We start from the raw sequence: 15,563 nt of genomic DNA on the forward strand, positions 1-15,563 counted from the left end.
CCACGAGTAATCCGAGGAAAGAGTTCATCCTGGCTAGCCCGGCCACTACGGTAAGGGTCTTACTTGGAGCCGAAGGTGCCCGTGGTATTCAAATTCCGTATACCGGAGACCATGTTCTCCATTGGCCACGCTGCCCGCGACGTATGCTGTTCCACCTTGGCCTGGTGTCCTATTCGCTTAGCTATAACACATGACCAGCAGGCAAACAGCGGCTACCGTGTGGAAGTCATGTCAGACTTGCTGATTATGTAACCTTGACTAACCAGACTAGCGTGGTGCGAATAGCACATGTGTATTCATCAGTGGATTTGAAGCCAATTACCAACTGGTTATGTGCTACTTCTTTGTAACTTTCCGCTATTGCCTGCTTACTCGTTTCGTCCCCTGGGGTGCTAGGATGCCTATGTCATTATGAGATAATTCTTAGCGAAACTCTGACATTGCGTTTGGCGTTCACACATTCCGGGATTCAGAATTATTGCGAGTCAAAGGCTGTGTTCTGGGTTTCTGGGAGTCGTCTTCAACAATTGCTTTGGCGTCCATTGAAGTCTAAATGGGAAGGGGCAACGTGAAAGCTGCGTATGAGGAGCCTCGGACTCTCTTCAGATATCTTTTCTGTATATTTTTCCATTTAAATAAATGAAAACCGCAATGTTCTTTACGCGTTTAGATTATTTCATTTATCTAAGGGCCTTTCTCTCTTTTTCAATGACTTTATTATTAAATAACAAAAATCACTGTTGCTAATCTATTTGTTTTTCTTTAATTTTAGGAAACGGCCTAGCACAACTTTGGGATTGTCCATTTATAGAGGCATCAGCCAAAGACCGTATTAACGTTAACGAAGTATTTGCAACTATCGTACGGGAAATGAATATGACATCGGAAAAACGACAGAAGAAGAGTTACTGTTGTTGTACGCTTTTATAGAAAATTTATTCACATAATCATATAAAAAAACATGAAAATTTCAAAATAAGTAAATAAAGCATAATTGAAAACTAAAAGTAAAATAATGAGGAAACAATAAAGAAAACTATGCATACACACAAAAAATATAAAAAACTCTATATATAAATAAAATAATATTGAATGTAATAATTAAATATAATTATAATAATTGCTATAAGGATAGTATGGAAATATAGAAACGAAAAGTCAACTCAAACGAGAGAAAAACAATAAAGAACGAAATAAGCCCGGGACGGTAACGCTTTCGATACTCGAAGGGGTTAAAAACAAAAGAAGAGAACATATGACTAAATGTAGTAGCGAAACGTGAAAATGCAATTTATATTGAACTGAAGAACTTGAGAATAAAATCTACAACAATAACAAAGGATCTATTTTATAAAAACAATTGAAGAAAAAAAAAATATCGCAAAAAACATATAATTTTTTTACAAATAGAAAGAAAAAATAATGAAGCGAAGGAACCATGGATCTACAATAATAATTATATTTTACTATTAGTGTAAAGAAACGAATGAAAACCATATGATCTTCAAAGTAACATAAAACTAATCTTATAAACTTTCGTATTGAAATGAGAAGTAAATTAATATTAACGGAAACATATTGAGAGTAAAACAAATTCATAACGACATAAAATTCATCCATACATCAAAGAAAGATACAAAAAATCCATATGTTAGTATAAAAATCTATAAATTGTCAATTTCATTTTCACGCCTATCTCTAGACAACTACAGCTAACTCTTTCGTTTTTTTTAAACATTTCTTTCTCACGAGTTTTTCGTTTCACCCTTTTATATATCTTATTTAATTGGATCGATTTGTTACATGTGATTTTTATAAGTAAACTGTTTTAAATGGAAAACTATTTTATCGGAAAAAAGTGGACAGAACGCTTTTTACAGATTTCTATTTACACAAAACTTTGTATCGATTTTTTTTCGAAAATTTATTTTGCTGCTGCTCTAACTTTTGTATAATAATTATCTATTATAATTTTCCACTGGTTTTTATGAAAATTTGTCACTGATTTTTTTTTAAGCTAAACAGAAGAAAAGTAAACGTTGGCATTTTACAAAGAAATTACATTCTCTTTTTCTATTTGTTGCATTCGCTGTGTACTATCTTTTTTGGTTTAATTTTTTCGGAATGCTTTCCTATGTAATTCTACTATTGGATATTATTGAAATAGGTTTCTCCAGAGAATATATTGAAACATGTCCTAAATGTGAAATATAATTACGAAGGAAATTAACACTACGGTGGAGAATTAGGTGAAATTTTAATTTTTGCTGTGAGCTTAAGTAAATACGATGAACTGGGAATATTATTGATATACTGACGACAAACGAAAACCACTTCGACCAGGAGTGAATCGATAAATTTATTATTTAAATTGATAATGAAAAATTTGTTTGTTTTGTTGAATAATTGAATTTGCGATGTAAAATATAAAATGAATATGATTCTAATTTAATGAAATGGAAAGATAATGGGGAAAATTCAATTAGGGATAAATCCCTACAGTTTTGTTTTCCAATTTTCCAATTGATTGCTTTGATTTTTTTTTAATAACTGTCCAGGATCCCTTCAGACCCACAAACCTTTGCATGAAAAAGAAAAAAGAAGACATTCGGCTTCCATGTCTTTCCCTTCGGTTGATTGAATCCTTTTTAGAATAACATTCAAAATTATTTGATATTTATGCTTCCATGTAGCTAATATGGTGCTGCAAATCCACTCGCTTGGATATTCCATATTTCTCGAGACTAAGACCATTTTACAGCATGAATAGAAGTATCTTTAAAATTTACTTCGTTTTTACATTTCTTTAACTCGAAACCATCGAGAGCATCGAAAGTCAAAGCAATCAATTCAATGGTTTAGTAAAATTTAGACAACTTTCGTTACATTTTTTAAAAGTCAAAGAAATAAAAACGAATGGAGTTTTTCTAATGTAAAATGATAGGTTTTAAGAGAGGAGAGAACAGGCACATATTTGCAATGAAGCAGGATCATCGATAAGGATATTACATACTAGTGAAAGCAAACTATTAAAAGATATAATTTTAAATGTAAAAAAATTTAAAACAGACAAAAATTCGTATTATATAAAAAGAAACTGTAAAAAATCAAAAAAATTTGTTTTTATTAATTCAATTTGAGATTCGGAACGTTATATTTAAGCGAAGCCCACTCCACTTTCCCTAAGAAAGGAAAATTGAATAAAAGATATTCATCAATCTCCAAAAATCAAATGCAAACGTTAGCCTTTGCCAACAACAACAGTATTAGCCTTTGTCTAAGTCATCCTTCGGAACTAAAATATGTTAGATGCAGTAACCCGAAGATGAATTCCATACCGCACTGCGAAACGACCCCAAGAAGATTCCTAATAATGGAGGCCAAAAATCTCTCTTCCTCTCAGATGTCGCAAGATATCTTTCTCTGTGGGAGAAAGACGACTGTAGTTCCGTGACTGATAGAGAAAATGCGAACAGGTCTGCTGTGGTATGTAAGCGCTTCATGCTTCATGCTTCAGGAAATGAGCTGCAGGAACAACAGGCTTGGAACCCTTCGATTCCGGAGGAGCTGACGACTGAGGTGATCACCCGTGCCCATAATCATCTGATAAAACCTTGGGTAGACTGCGGTTGTAGTTTTATTGGCCTAAAATGGTTTCCCAGGTCAAGGACTATATCCGGATTTGTGAAACGTGTAAGACGTCAAAAGCTCCTAACCAAACGCCCCAGCCTCTAATGGGAAAAACGCTCATTTCCGATTGGGTGTTTCAAGGCTTGTATATCGAATTGATCGACCCATACCCCAGGTCTCGCGCCTGAAATATAGGAGTAATAGTCGTTCGCGATTTTCTCTCGAAGTTTTCATTTGTGGAGCCGATTAAACGGTTTACCGCGAATGTGCTGACTGAATACTTGGAGAAGAGAATCTTTCATGTGTTTGGAATCCCTGAGCCGATCACATCTGATAATAGGGTACAGTTCAAATCCGTGCTTTTCAACGATCTTTTGAACCAGTGTGGCATTCAACACATTTACACTGGTTCATACTCCCCGCAGGCAAACGCCTCGAAGAGAGTAAATCGCGCACTGTGGGCTGCTATACACGCTTATATCGGTCCTAATCAAAGAGATTGGAATAACAAGTTGTCATCCATCAACTGCGCCCTTCGTTCAGCGAAACACGTCTCGATAGGGATTTCCCCCTATCACGTCGTTTTTAGACAGAGCATAGTCACCCATGGGAGTATCTACGCCCTTTTGCGACAACTGACCGGCTTGCATGATGCGACCTTGGAGGTCTGTTCTCAGGATAAACTTGCTATTCTGAGAGCAGAGGTTCAGAGGCGCATCCTCCAAGCAAGAGAGACACAAGAAAGGGGTCACAACTTGCGATCTTGAGTTCGTGAATTTCAGGTCGAAGATATCGTGTATACGCGGATCCTCAACTTAAGCAGCGCAGCAAAGCGGTACAATGCCAAACTGGATCAGAATTTCGTGAAAGCGAAGGTCATAGGTAGAGTCGGAACAATTTAATACGAGTTGGAAGACATGGAGGCTCGTAACCTGGGCGTTGCTCACGCGAAGGACCTCAAGGCCTAACTCACTTTTGGATCTTTGGCTGCCTTCCTTCGGAAAGCACGGCGATATTCAGCCGCTTACCAGTAGTGATTGTCTCACTGGTCTTCTGTTGTCTTTCTTCGAGCGAGTCTCGGAAACCCAGCTGCCTTGTAGTGATCGCGGCTTCGCGACGGGAGCCTTATCTCATTCTGAATTAATTTGCTCAAATAATGCATTTCATAATGTGTAACTCGTCGCAGATTGCACATTATTGAATGCATTCGGGCGAATTAACCTTGACAGAGGGGAATGATTTGCCTCATCCGTAGGCGCACGCGCATGTTGCTGCAACATGAACTCCCGGAATTCAACAGAGTTTAAGGCGAGCGTAGGGCGGCATAGGGACCGGTTCGTGGGTGAGCAGCTGTGCACCGACCGGGGAGACGTGGAGAAAGGGTTGGATTGGCACCAGGAAGAGCGGTGAAAGCAAAATGATGGGGAAGGATCGAAGAATTTCGATATAACGAGAAGAGGGCTGAAGCGTTTTTTATCTGTGCCCGTTCCGCGGAATAGCGAGTGGGGAGAGTTTTTGTAGTGCAAGGCGCGTGGACGAGAGAAGGAAATTTGAAATCAATTTGTGGAATTGGAGCGAATGAGTTTTTTGCGATTCGGTGTGCCAAACGAAAACAATTTCAGATCGCCAGATTTCTCGAAAAAAGGACTGTAACGAATTAACGATACCACTGTATGAGGTACGAGTGTAGTCGAAGGACTCGTCAGAAGGTTTTTTATTAAAGCTGAGTTGTGTAAGTCGCAAACCAAAGCACAATACGGAGTCTAACTGCAATGTTGAAAGGGTTGGAGCTGATCGTTAGCGTCGCCAGTGCTTAATCATCGTCCCCTTGCAATTGAGGCAATCGAGCGTGACGAACGTTTTGCTCCTTTTTGGGTATTGGACAGACGAAATCCACTTTCATTTGGGCGACAGACAGCGACTAAGTGCTGTCGTACGGCGATTTACTCAGCTTATTCCGGGCCATCCACCAGCCCGTTCATCGGAGTTGATTCAAGGAAAATATCGTTTTGTTTTGTGGCAACCTGTTGGCGTGGTTCATTGCTGCTGCGACGCATCCAAAACCAGCCCTAGAAGAAACCACGAACTCTTAAAGTGATTTTGAAGGGAGAATTCGGTCGAGGAAAATGAGTTAGTAGATAATTTAATTATGCAATTCGTACTTTAGTGGCCTAAATATTTTTATCCAGACAGAAACAGGATAACCATAAACACACGCCACGCCGAGCTCGGAGTGAATCAACGTTTAAGTGTTATTTTTTTGTTTTGATCTCATTTCTTTTCTTTTTTTTCTTACATTTTTTTACTTTGCTTTAATTTAATTTTTTTTTCTTTTATATATTTTTACTATACATTTTCATTTTACATTTTATATATTTTTTAATTTTTTTTTTGAGTGGATGAATATAACATGATTTGTAAAAACTTTTTATTTTTATTTGACGACTTTCTCCCTCTCTCTTCCTCCTTGACTCCCTCAAAACCTTAATAGGAACATCCTCTAATAATGACCTGAGGGTGTCAAAGATTGGAGGGAACCTCAGGGGCCGTGCCTCAATAAATATCTAGGGCAGAAGAAACAATGATCGGGAATGTGATCCTTCGTGAATCTTCTTTCTCGATCGCGGCACTCGGGTGCGGAGACTAACAGCTCCAAGCGCGCGGTCGAGCCGTTTTTTTTATTTTCCAGTTTTAGCTGACGTTCTGGTTTTCATTGTTAGGCCGTGGCGAATTTCTTTGTTTGTACTCTATTTTGAAATTCAGTGCGGACCCACGCATCGGTATAGACACTTTAATTTTATAATAATGACACGTGATGCATCAAAGCGCTCAAAGGGCCCCCTCACATTCTCGAGCCTGGCTTGCACAGAGGCGTGCAAGAGCGTGTCGACCGAGTATTTTGATGGAGTTTCAGTCTTTATGGGCGGACCTTCACGGTCAATTTCGCCAACTTCTTAGGTTTCTGGGATAGCTCTTCCCTCTAGGTCATTCTCACTTAAGATGATCGTCTGGTCCTCCCATTTTTCTTAAGTTCATTACAAATTCCTGTATTCTTTCTGTTTCTGACCAGAATCTGACTAGCCTTACTGTTCGAAACCATGGAGCCCGCAAATCGATTTTATCGTTTGATTGCTTGTAGGTAAGTACTCGCCATGTCGTCACGATTTCATCCATATCTCCGTTATGCATCTAATTATCTTTGCTGACTTTTCTGTAGCTACGTCTTCGAGATTAATGCCTCCTAATAGCACCTATGCGGACGTATTCCCCCCAAATGCTTTCACGGATCAACCTGACATTTCAGCACCTCCTAAGCGAATGTGTATCGCGTAGCCTTTTTCCAATCTGATGGAAAGTTGCCTATTCGTCACTATAAGAGAATGTTCAACAATTACCAGATCAGAAACACAATTGAGTCCTAGTTTGTCCTTCGGAAAGTGGAAGTCTCGAACATGACACGGTCCTTAGTATTTGTGGTTTTCCTGTACCATTCCGTGGCTCAACCCACTATGATTTTGCGATTTTAATTTCTACCATCGGAAATAAACAAACCTAGCATTCTCATATTGTGCTAACGCCGCATAAGAAGGAATCGTGACCTCCGGATCTTCATCATTCTTGGGTAATTCAATTTCCGACTGCCGTCATATCTTTAGCCTAGGCCCGGTTGATGTTGTTTCGATGAGGGTTTCGCACCTAATTCGTGAGAACGGATCAAGATCCGCGTGAGAGGATATTACATACCAGTGAAAGCAAACGATTAAAAGATATAATTTTAAATGTAAAAAATTTAAAACAGACAAAAATTCGTATTATATAAAAAGAAACTGTAAAAAATTAAAAAAAATTGTTTTCATTAATTCGATTCGAGATTGAAAACGTTGCATTCTAGCCCGACTCCCAGAAAAATTAAACAGAACAGGCTTGACGAGATGGGCGCTGAGAAATACCCCCCTTTCTCTGGGGCCACAATTTTTATCGAGCGCCCGAAATAGAAATTTCCGTGAGACAAAGGGATAAAATAAGGTCTGGCATAATTTTTACCCCACACCCGTATAATTTTCAATCCCGACCTTTTTGTTCGCATAATTTTTACCTTAGACCCGAATTGTCTCTCTAGGGCCCTGTGACCACACATCATAAAACGACAATGTTAGTCTATGCCAAGTGAGTAAAGAGTTAACCTAATTCAAATCAACCTCTAGAGCTGAAATAAATTCACTTTGATACTGAACCCGAACCCTGAACAAGAAGATTCGTAATATGGGGAGAACACCGTTCAGGGAGGCGTTCAACTTCGAAAATCGACGAAAACATCGATCGTGTGAACACTCTTGCGATATCAGACAGTCGTTTAACATTAATTTTGAAAATTTGCCGTACAAAGCTACTGAGTATTTGTACATGTGAAAGGTATTATATTACCAAAATGGTGCCAAAAACCTCATAATGGATTCTCCGCCTTAAAAAACAAGATCATGTTTGCAATGATATAAATTGGATTGCCGATGGTCAGACAACCATCCTGAGTGGCCGGAGACGACCAATAGGAAAGAGCTATTCCAAAAACCTAAAAAGATGGTGAAATTGGACAATTGCACAAAATTCAGGTGTCCTTTCCGATTCCGCACCGGATCCTAAAAAAACACAAACAGAACCTAACGAAATAAACAACGCGCGAGCTAAATCTGAAAATCCCCCTCGGATACCACCTCGTTGTGGTTGGGCGGCTTGTGGTAGTTTATTGCTACACTAACAGTGTCCAAAAACACAGATGGAAACGAAGGATTGTAGCTCTCCAAGTAGTAAGAAGTGACAGATTTCAAATCCACCCGCGACTTTGAGAAATCAGGTCGTGGCTGGGGCACGGATTTTGTGGAAGACAGACCCTCTACTTCAATGGAAAACCTACACTCGGTATCTACGGCGCCGTCAGTCAAAAAAGATATTACAGAAACCCCCTTAATGAGAGGAACTAGAAATCTGACTACCGCCGGTCTGTCAGTGACACTGTTACCTAACTATTCTAAAATACGGGAGAGGAAAGATCGGCAGAAGGAAACTTTAGCCGCAAAGGAGAAGAGATTACAGGCTTGCCTGTCAGGACGGAAAAACGGATGAAAAGGAAGCTGATAATGTGGACGCAACTGGTCTAACGCCGGTATATAAAAACAGATCCATGCAGCCCGGACTCCGTGAACTTGGGAGGACTACTAGCCGACGACAACGGAAGGCGCTGCTACACCACCAAGTGTGGTGACATCCTGATAAATCGGACGCAAGAAAATGAAACGTTCAACGTAAAGTGAGAACAAGCTGTTAACCCCTTTGGGATCCACACTGAATGCAACAGACTTTTCAGTTAGCGGCGGTTTTCATAATAGACTGCACTTAGGGCTACAAACATATGAGTTAGTTAAATCAAACTGCAGCATACCAAACCTCCTTTCTATCCACTGGTGGCAAAGCTGCAGGACTGTCCTTATATATTTCTGATTCAAGAGCCATAAACAGCTCGAAGAACTGGAGGTCTGGATCGGGTGCAGAACTTCTGGTACAAAAAGTTCATCAGTATACATAGTCGGTTGGCAAGCAGCATAAATCAGGTCATAAGTCGGCCGGAAGAATTTCCACCCTTCCTCACTGCGGGGATTATCTACCTTATCCTTAGGAAGGAGACAGTGCTGGACTCCGCAAACACAAGACCGATCACTTGCTTACCAATCCTCTATAAATTCATAACGTCCATTATTAGTGCAAGGGTCAATGCGCGCCTCGAGACCAACAACATTCTGTCCGAAGAGCAGAAGGGCTGCCGAGTCGGGCCAAGGGGTTGCAAAGAGCAACTCATTATTGACTCAGTAGTTGTAGGACAAGCAACTAGAGGTCAAAGAAACCTCTTTAGTTGCTACATATACTATGCCAAGGCTTTCAGCAGCGTCCGCATACCTGGCAAATCGACGTCCTACGTCAGTATCGCATTGATAACCTAATAAAGTTTTTAGGACAAGTCACTGTGCTCTTCTGAGGGTGTCAATACCTCAGAGCCTATCCGTATATGGAAGGGCATTTTCCAGGGGGACTCGTTCAGTCCCCTGAGTTCTGCATAGCACTGAACCCCTTTCATGGCTTCTGAATGATGCTAGAGGGCATGGTTTTGCAATAAAATATTACGAAAGCACGAAATGACACACTTGATGTACTTATATGACATCAAGTTGTATGCTGGTACTGACGACCACCTTAGATATCTGCTGCGAATAGTAGACATGGTCAGTCATGATATTCGGATGGAATTTGGATTAGGCAAGTATCGAATCTCATTCGCAAAGGTCATCACGAACCACATGCCAGATATAGTGTTGGTAACTTCCACATCGAAGCTATGATCGAGGCAGACTTCTTGAGTACCTAGAAGTTATGCAAGACACCTATGCTTGAGTTGGTGATCTGAAGGACACTCTGCTGTCTGAATTCCTGTGACGTGTAAGCGCATCTTTCGCGGAAAAATAAAATAGTCGCGGCTTATGCATTCGGAATGTTGCCGTGGATGAAGACCGATCTAGAAAACGTCCAACGGCGGATACGGATTACTATGTCCAAATTCCGAATGCATTAACCAAACTCTACCGTGGAGCGGATGAACCTGCCTCGTGACATAGGAGGTAGGGGCGTGGTTGACGTGGCGGCACAAAAGCATCGCCAAGTCGAATCGTTGCGTGCTTATTTTTTCAGCAAAGAGCAGGCGAGTCTCTTGCATGCGGCTGTTTGTAAGGCAGACTGTGGGTTGATTCCACTTAATTTGAAGGATTCGTCTTTTAATCCTCTGACTAGGGTGGAGTTGGACCAAGAGCGGGTCGATGAATGAAAGTCGAAGGCAATGCACGGTAAACACGCAAATTGTCTTTGGCAACCATTTGTCGATTTGCATTTGTCGAACAGAAGGTTATGTGCTGAGGGGCTCTTTGCTGAGACGGAGTTCATATATAAATTATGAAAAGCTCATCATGAAGAAACGGGTGGGGAACGACCAGTGCAGAATGTGTGGTTCGGCGTTAGAGACGTTGGACCATCTCATTTCTGGCTGTACTGTTATGGCACCGGTGCAATACATCACCCTTCATAATGGTGTATGTAAGGTTGTCCGCAAGCAGTACTTGATAGTTCTGCTTACAGCATATATTGGCACCGACAAGTTCTGACTGATCGCCATACTGCACATAACAAACCTGACGTACTGTTAGTTGACAAGACGGGTCGCTCCGCGTATATAATTGATGTTACTATTCCCGATAACAGCAACATCGAACGGAAATACGTGGAGAAGAAAGTGAACTATGAACCACTGGCTCGAGAAATCAAAAAAATTTGGCGCCTCGGGCGGGTGGTTGTAGTTCCCATAATATTGTCAGCCACAGGTATTGTACCTAAATCCCGCGCGACTTCCCTTGATGTCCCAGGACTCTCACACAGTCTAGTTCAAACCATGCAGAAGTACACCTTTTCTGCATACGTGCTCGATGTTGCGGGGAGTTCTCGACGGATTCACCGACTAACCTACCACCGGCCACCACCACCAACGAAGAAAAAGAGAGCATCCTCTGGACGAAAGTGAATACATTTACGAATTAAAAGAAAATAGAATTGCCCCACAGTCAAGTCAGAGGGCACCAAATACTTTTTCTTATTTAAGTCACCAGTTTTCGTTTCTGGGGACTTTTCTACGACAAATGGCACCCTGTCCAGAGACCTCCCTCTAAATCGTCACCTTCCGCGTGCATTTTTCCAGAAGCACTTGCCACTAATCTCCCCATCCAAAGTGCAAATGTTCACATCATTAACTCCCCAGTCCACCTGTTCCGCTATCAATCGATCAACTGGTCTCGGTCTAGCTGATTTTCGTCTCCGGTACATGGCCTTGAAGTCAAAAGTTCAGGCCAACTCAGCGTCAACAGCAACGCACACTGTTGGGTTGGAGTAGGCACCAGGTCATTCCCTCAACCATGATTAATAGCCTGCCAGCACTAAATAATGTGCAATATGGGCAAGTTTATGAGGGTCAACGAATGGTTGGCCCGGTCAGTTCTGGGAAATTATGAAAAATTAATTTTGCAATTATACGAGTATAGTCAAATTGACCCCGGAAAAGGCAAATGAAATACCGCTCCTGTTGATAAGCTGAGGTCACTACATATTTTTCTTGGCATATCCATGGACGCGTTTTTCCACACATTTGAATAAAAATTCAGCCTATACCTCCGCCCCATAGAGCAGAACGGATTGCGTTGCTCCCATAAGAAGACGCCTCCTAGTGAATATAGGGCCTCCAATGTTAGCCCATAGCCCATAGGCTGAGACTCCAGCTACAGCCCTACGCGTTGCTGCTTTGATTTGCTCGAAGAAGATCATCTTAGAGTCGAGCATTAAACAGTTCGTATTTAACAGCTGCTTTTGGTTATAGTTAACTCGCCAATCGATATGGGACGCTGGGTCGCGATTCTGTTTCTAGTCAAGATGACTACCTCGGGTTTTGCCAGCGAAAGGCTGAAACCATGAGCAGTCTTCCATCCGTTTATCCGTCGCATCAATATGCCAAGTCTGCTTTGCCGCTGTTCAACAGCGCGTCCAGTAACAAGTGCAGCAACGTCGTCTGCATAACCGACGAAGCACGACTATTCTGGTATGTCGAGTCCTAGCAGACTATCGTAAGAAGCGTTCCAGAGGACCGGCCCTTGGCTGATCCGTATGCTACTCCCAGTGAAATCTCCATCCTCCTCTGGCCCTCTAGCGTCTCATGGAGCAGGGAGCGGTGTTTCAGATAATGCTTCAATATATCTTACTAAATTGGAGGCATTTTTGCCACCAAGCGTTATGAGGAGAACTATCCGTCGAGATTGGATGTCTGAGGAATAATATCCATACATTGCGGTCTATCTGGTTTCCGCAGAGCCCCGATTTTTTGGGTGGCAAGTTTATAGGGGGTCTTCATTTATCTCGTTGACTAAGTTTTGCCAGCTGCGAGCTTTGCTTTTATTTCTCGCACTGCGGAGTCTTCTTTTTGCTGATCTATACTCTGCCTTTATGACGCATGCCTCCTTGTGGGCTCCTTCTGTAGATCGGCAATTTTTGCCGTGCGTCCATACATAGGCTTGTTACGGCTGGGGCCCCGGAAGTTGGAAGCCTCACACGCTCATTACTAAGTTTACGGCAATGTCAGCCTCAACGCTATCATCCCCCCCCGCCACCCGAAGCGCCCTAGCATTAAAATCATCGCCTACTAGGCTTCATCCTTCCGTGCCCGAAACGGCATCCTCCAGAGTATCAAGCCGGCGCCGAAAGTTTGACTTTGTGTTATTCGGCGTCAGGAATCCAGACAAATCCATTCCGTCGGTTTTGGGGAAAAACACGAAATCGAATGTCGTCCTAAACCCAGATGGCAGCGGTACTCGATAAGTTGAGCTGTCATGAAGCCGGATTCCTATTCGGGTATTGCTCGCTGATTAGCACTAGATCTGTCTTTACCCGCACAGCGAGCTGTGTTAGCAACTGGTGAGCGCTCTAGCCCTTTCTAGGTCCGCCTTAGAGATTGGATACCGCCCCGAACCCTTACAGACGAAGCCTGATCGCATTTGCGGCATGCTGTCCTCTTATCAGGTCCCTTGCTACTTACTGACGTTTGTTCATAGTCCAGACACCTGTAGCACTTGATTTGGATTATCCACACTTGTACCTTGCATTTTACCCATCCAATGCTGACCACATTGCCTCCTAGTGTACCGTTACGGTCTTGAATGAAGTGCTCTAACACACTTCAAGGCCCTGATCCAATATGGATTGTTGTGCCAACGATTATTATTATTATTATATAATTTGATTTTCCCGCTGCTAAGGAGATTCTTCGCATTATGTTCGGGGACTTCCACCACAACGCGTTTTTGGCCTTCAACATTCACAGAAGTAATACATATCCGAGCATTAGTTACCTCTGGACATTCATACTTTATGGCGTCCTCTACTTTGACCTTTTCTGTGAGGAAGTCAAGATGTCGAATTTGCAGAGAGAGCACATAGGCTGTAGACTAGAAACGAGAGCCTTCTCCCCTTGTAACCCCTTGGCCGCTTCGCAGAATGTACTCTTGCTAGTCGTCTTCGGGCCTCCAAGACTCCACTGTCTTCGGGTTTTATTTTGTAGCGGATTTCACTAAGGACTTCCGTAAATGTCTTGTCTCTTTCCTTTTATACTTGATTGCTTTCGATTTTGAGCCCTGGAAATAAAGTCTCTTCCAGGTACGTCTTCCTATTCCCGCTTTTTCCCCATTTTGCTTTGCAATGTGATATCTGTGATTCGATTGGCGTTGGCAGTGTTCTCACCGGAAAGAGTGGCTGTTTCTGCTTTCCGGGCATTTTCCATCGCTATCCACGTTCGCCTGTAGAAGGAGATGCAGTCCAGTCCAGCCTAGTTCCTCCAGTTCCATTAGCCCGTTTTTGACGCCTTTGCTGACGTTCTTCTAGTGGAATGTTGCCGACCGCATACGCTTTATCATTGTCACGCATTTCCTAATGAGCCTTTCTTCTTCGGCTCTAGCTAGGACGGCCGACTGCACTTCCACTGCTTCACCGGCTCAGGACTAGCGGTTCTGACTGGGCTTTTTTGTTGAACAGAGGCATTACAGGGTATTGGAGTTGCCGTCCCCGCATCATCAGTCGCATCACTTGGTAGGCCTCCTTTTTATTTGGGCGTCCCGGTTTCAGATCGGATATTTCAGCCCTCGCTGCATCTTTCGCTGGTCGATGCGGTGAGCAAGGTTTTTGTGTGTTGCGCCCAAACGCAGTCAGCTCTTCCTCCTTCCCTGATATTTCATCGATCTTTTGTGTTATTATGATTATTCTCCATGGGCATAACTACTGCCCGAAATGCATATGTTCAAAAAATTTACTTATGTTAATCCCGCCTTAGGAAAAAACAACGGAAGGGTTTTTATTCTCTGAAGGTTAGGTGTGGAAAAAATCGACAACTAGAAACTGATCATTTTCTTTTCGATTAACATTGTTTAATAGATACGGAGTTTATCTATCACTGTCCTCTTCAGAGTACTCAATTTTAGCAGAAATTATCGTACTTAGTGTCGATAACATAATCCCTTCTGGCTAAATAACAATGACGCACATCAGTTCCGATGAGGCTCAGAGTCAACATCTGAAAATTAACCTCACACATAACAAGTACGTTGCGAAAAAACGCCAGTATCTTACCTCGTTAGCTGAGCGCAAGATTTATAGATTCGGTAGAGCACATTTATCATTTCTTCATTCACATTTCACATCATTGTCGTTTTTTCCATCCCAACTTTCCGCCGAATTTGAGGTTCAAGGCCTTCACGAGCGTCGCTTCCGATACAAGTTCTGCATGGAAAGTAAGCAAGTTCCTAAGATGCCTATGGAAATGCTTTTTTCCTCCATCCACTGAAGATAAGATACTTGAAGACTGTTAGGCAATGCAAAATATACGCGTGGAGCTCGGTAATCCCCAAAAAAGTGCTAGCAAGGCAGCGACAATGATGACGCTAATAACGAGGGGCGGGTGGAGCTCGTGGCAGTTATGAGGAAATGCAAAAGTTTTTGGAAACATCGCTAACGAGGACCAAACAGGGCATTGTTGTGAACTTGATGTGATGAGGAAATGTTTTTGTATTTTCAGTTTTATGCATTTTTCTGTTGATATCTCATTGACCTTCTGCGACTTTTCGAATATGAAGAATGTGGACGGATAAAAGCCGTTTATGAAATCAAGCGAATGTCATTCAGGGATGAATGAACTTTACCTACATATACTTAAAACTGTAGAAAGTTTATGTTTCTTGTCCATATAAGTTGCCTTCCGGTCTAGGCCTGCCTTTAGTTAGTTAGTTTAGTTAAATGGGGGGAGCCGCAGC

The 15,563-nt window shown here is 42.0% G+C and overlaps 1 protein-coding gene across 1 annotated transcript in view; it reads left to right on the top strand.

Annotated features, from left to right (window-relative positions):
- The window catches only part of LOC119653520 (ras-related protein Rap-2c), a 468,746-nt gene extending 465,630 nt beyond the window's left edge, over positions 1 to 3,116 (top strand). The window contains exon 4 of the mRNA XM_038058188.1: positions 773 to 3,116. Within this exon, the coding sequence (XP_037914116.1) occupies positions 773 to 930 (158 nt within the window). The 3' untranslated portion in view covers positions 931 to 3,116. The remainder of the gene's footprint in view (positions 1 to 772) is intronic.
- Positions 3,117 to 15,563: the final 12,447 nt, after the last annotated feature.

This window comes from Hermetia illucens, chromosome 4 (assembly GCF_905115235.1).
Source record: "Hermetia illucens chromosome 4, iHerIll2.2.curated.20191125, whole genome shotgun sequence".
In the NCBI taxonomy this organism is placed as follows: domain Eukaryota; kingdom Metazoa; phylum Arthropoda; class Insecta; order Diptera; family Stratiomyidae; genus Hermetia; species Hermetia illucens.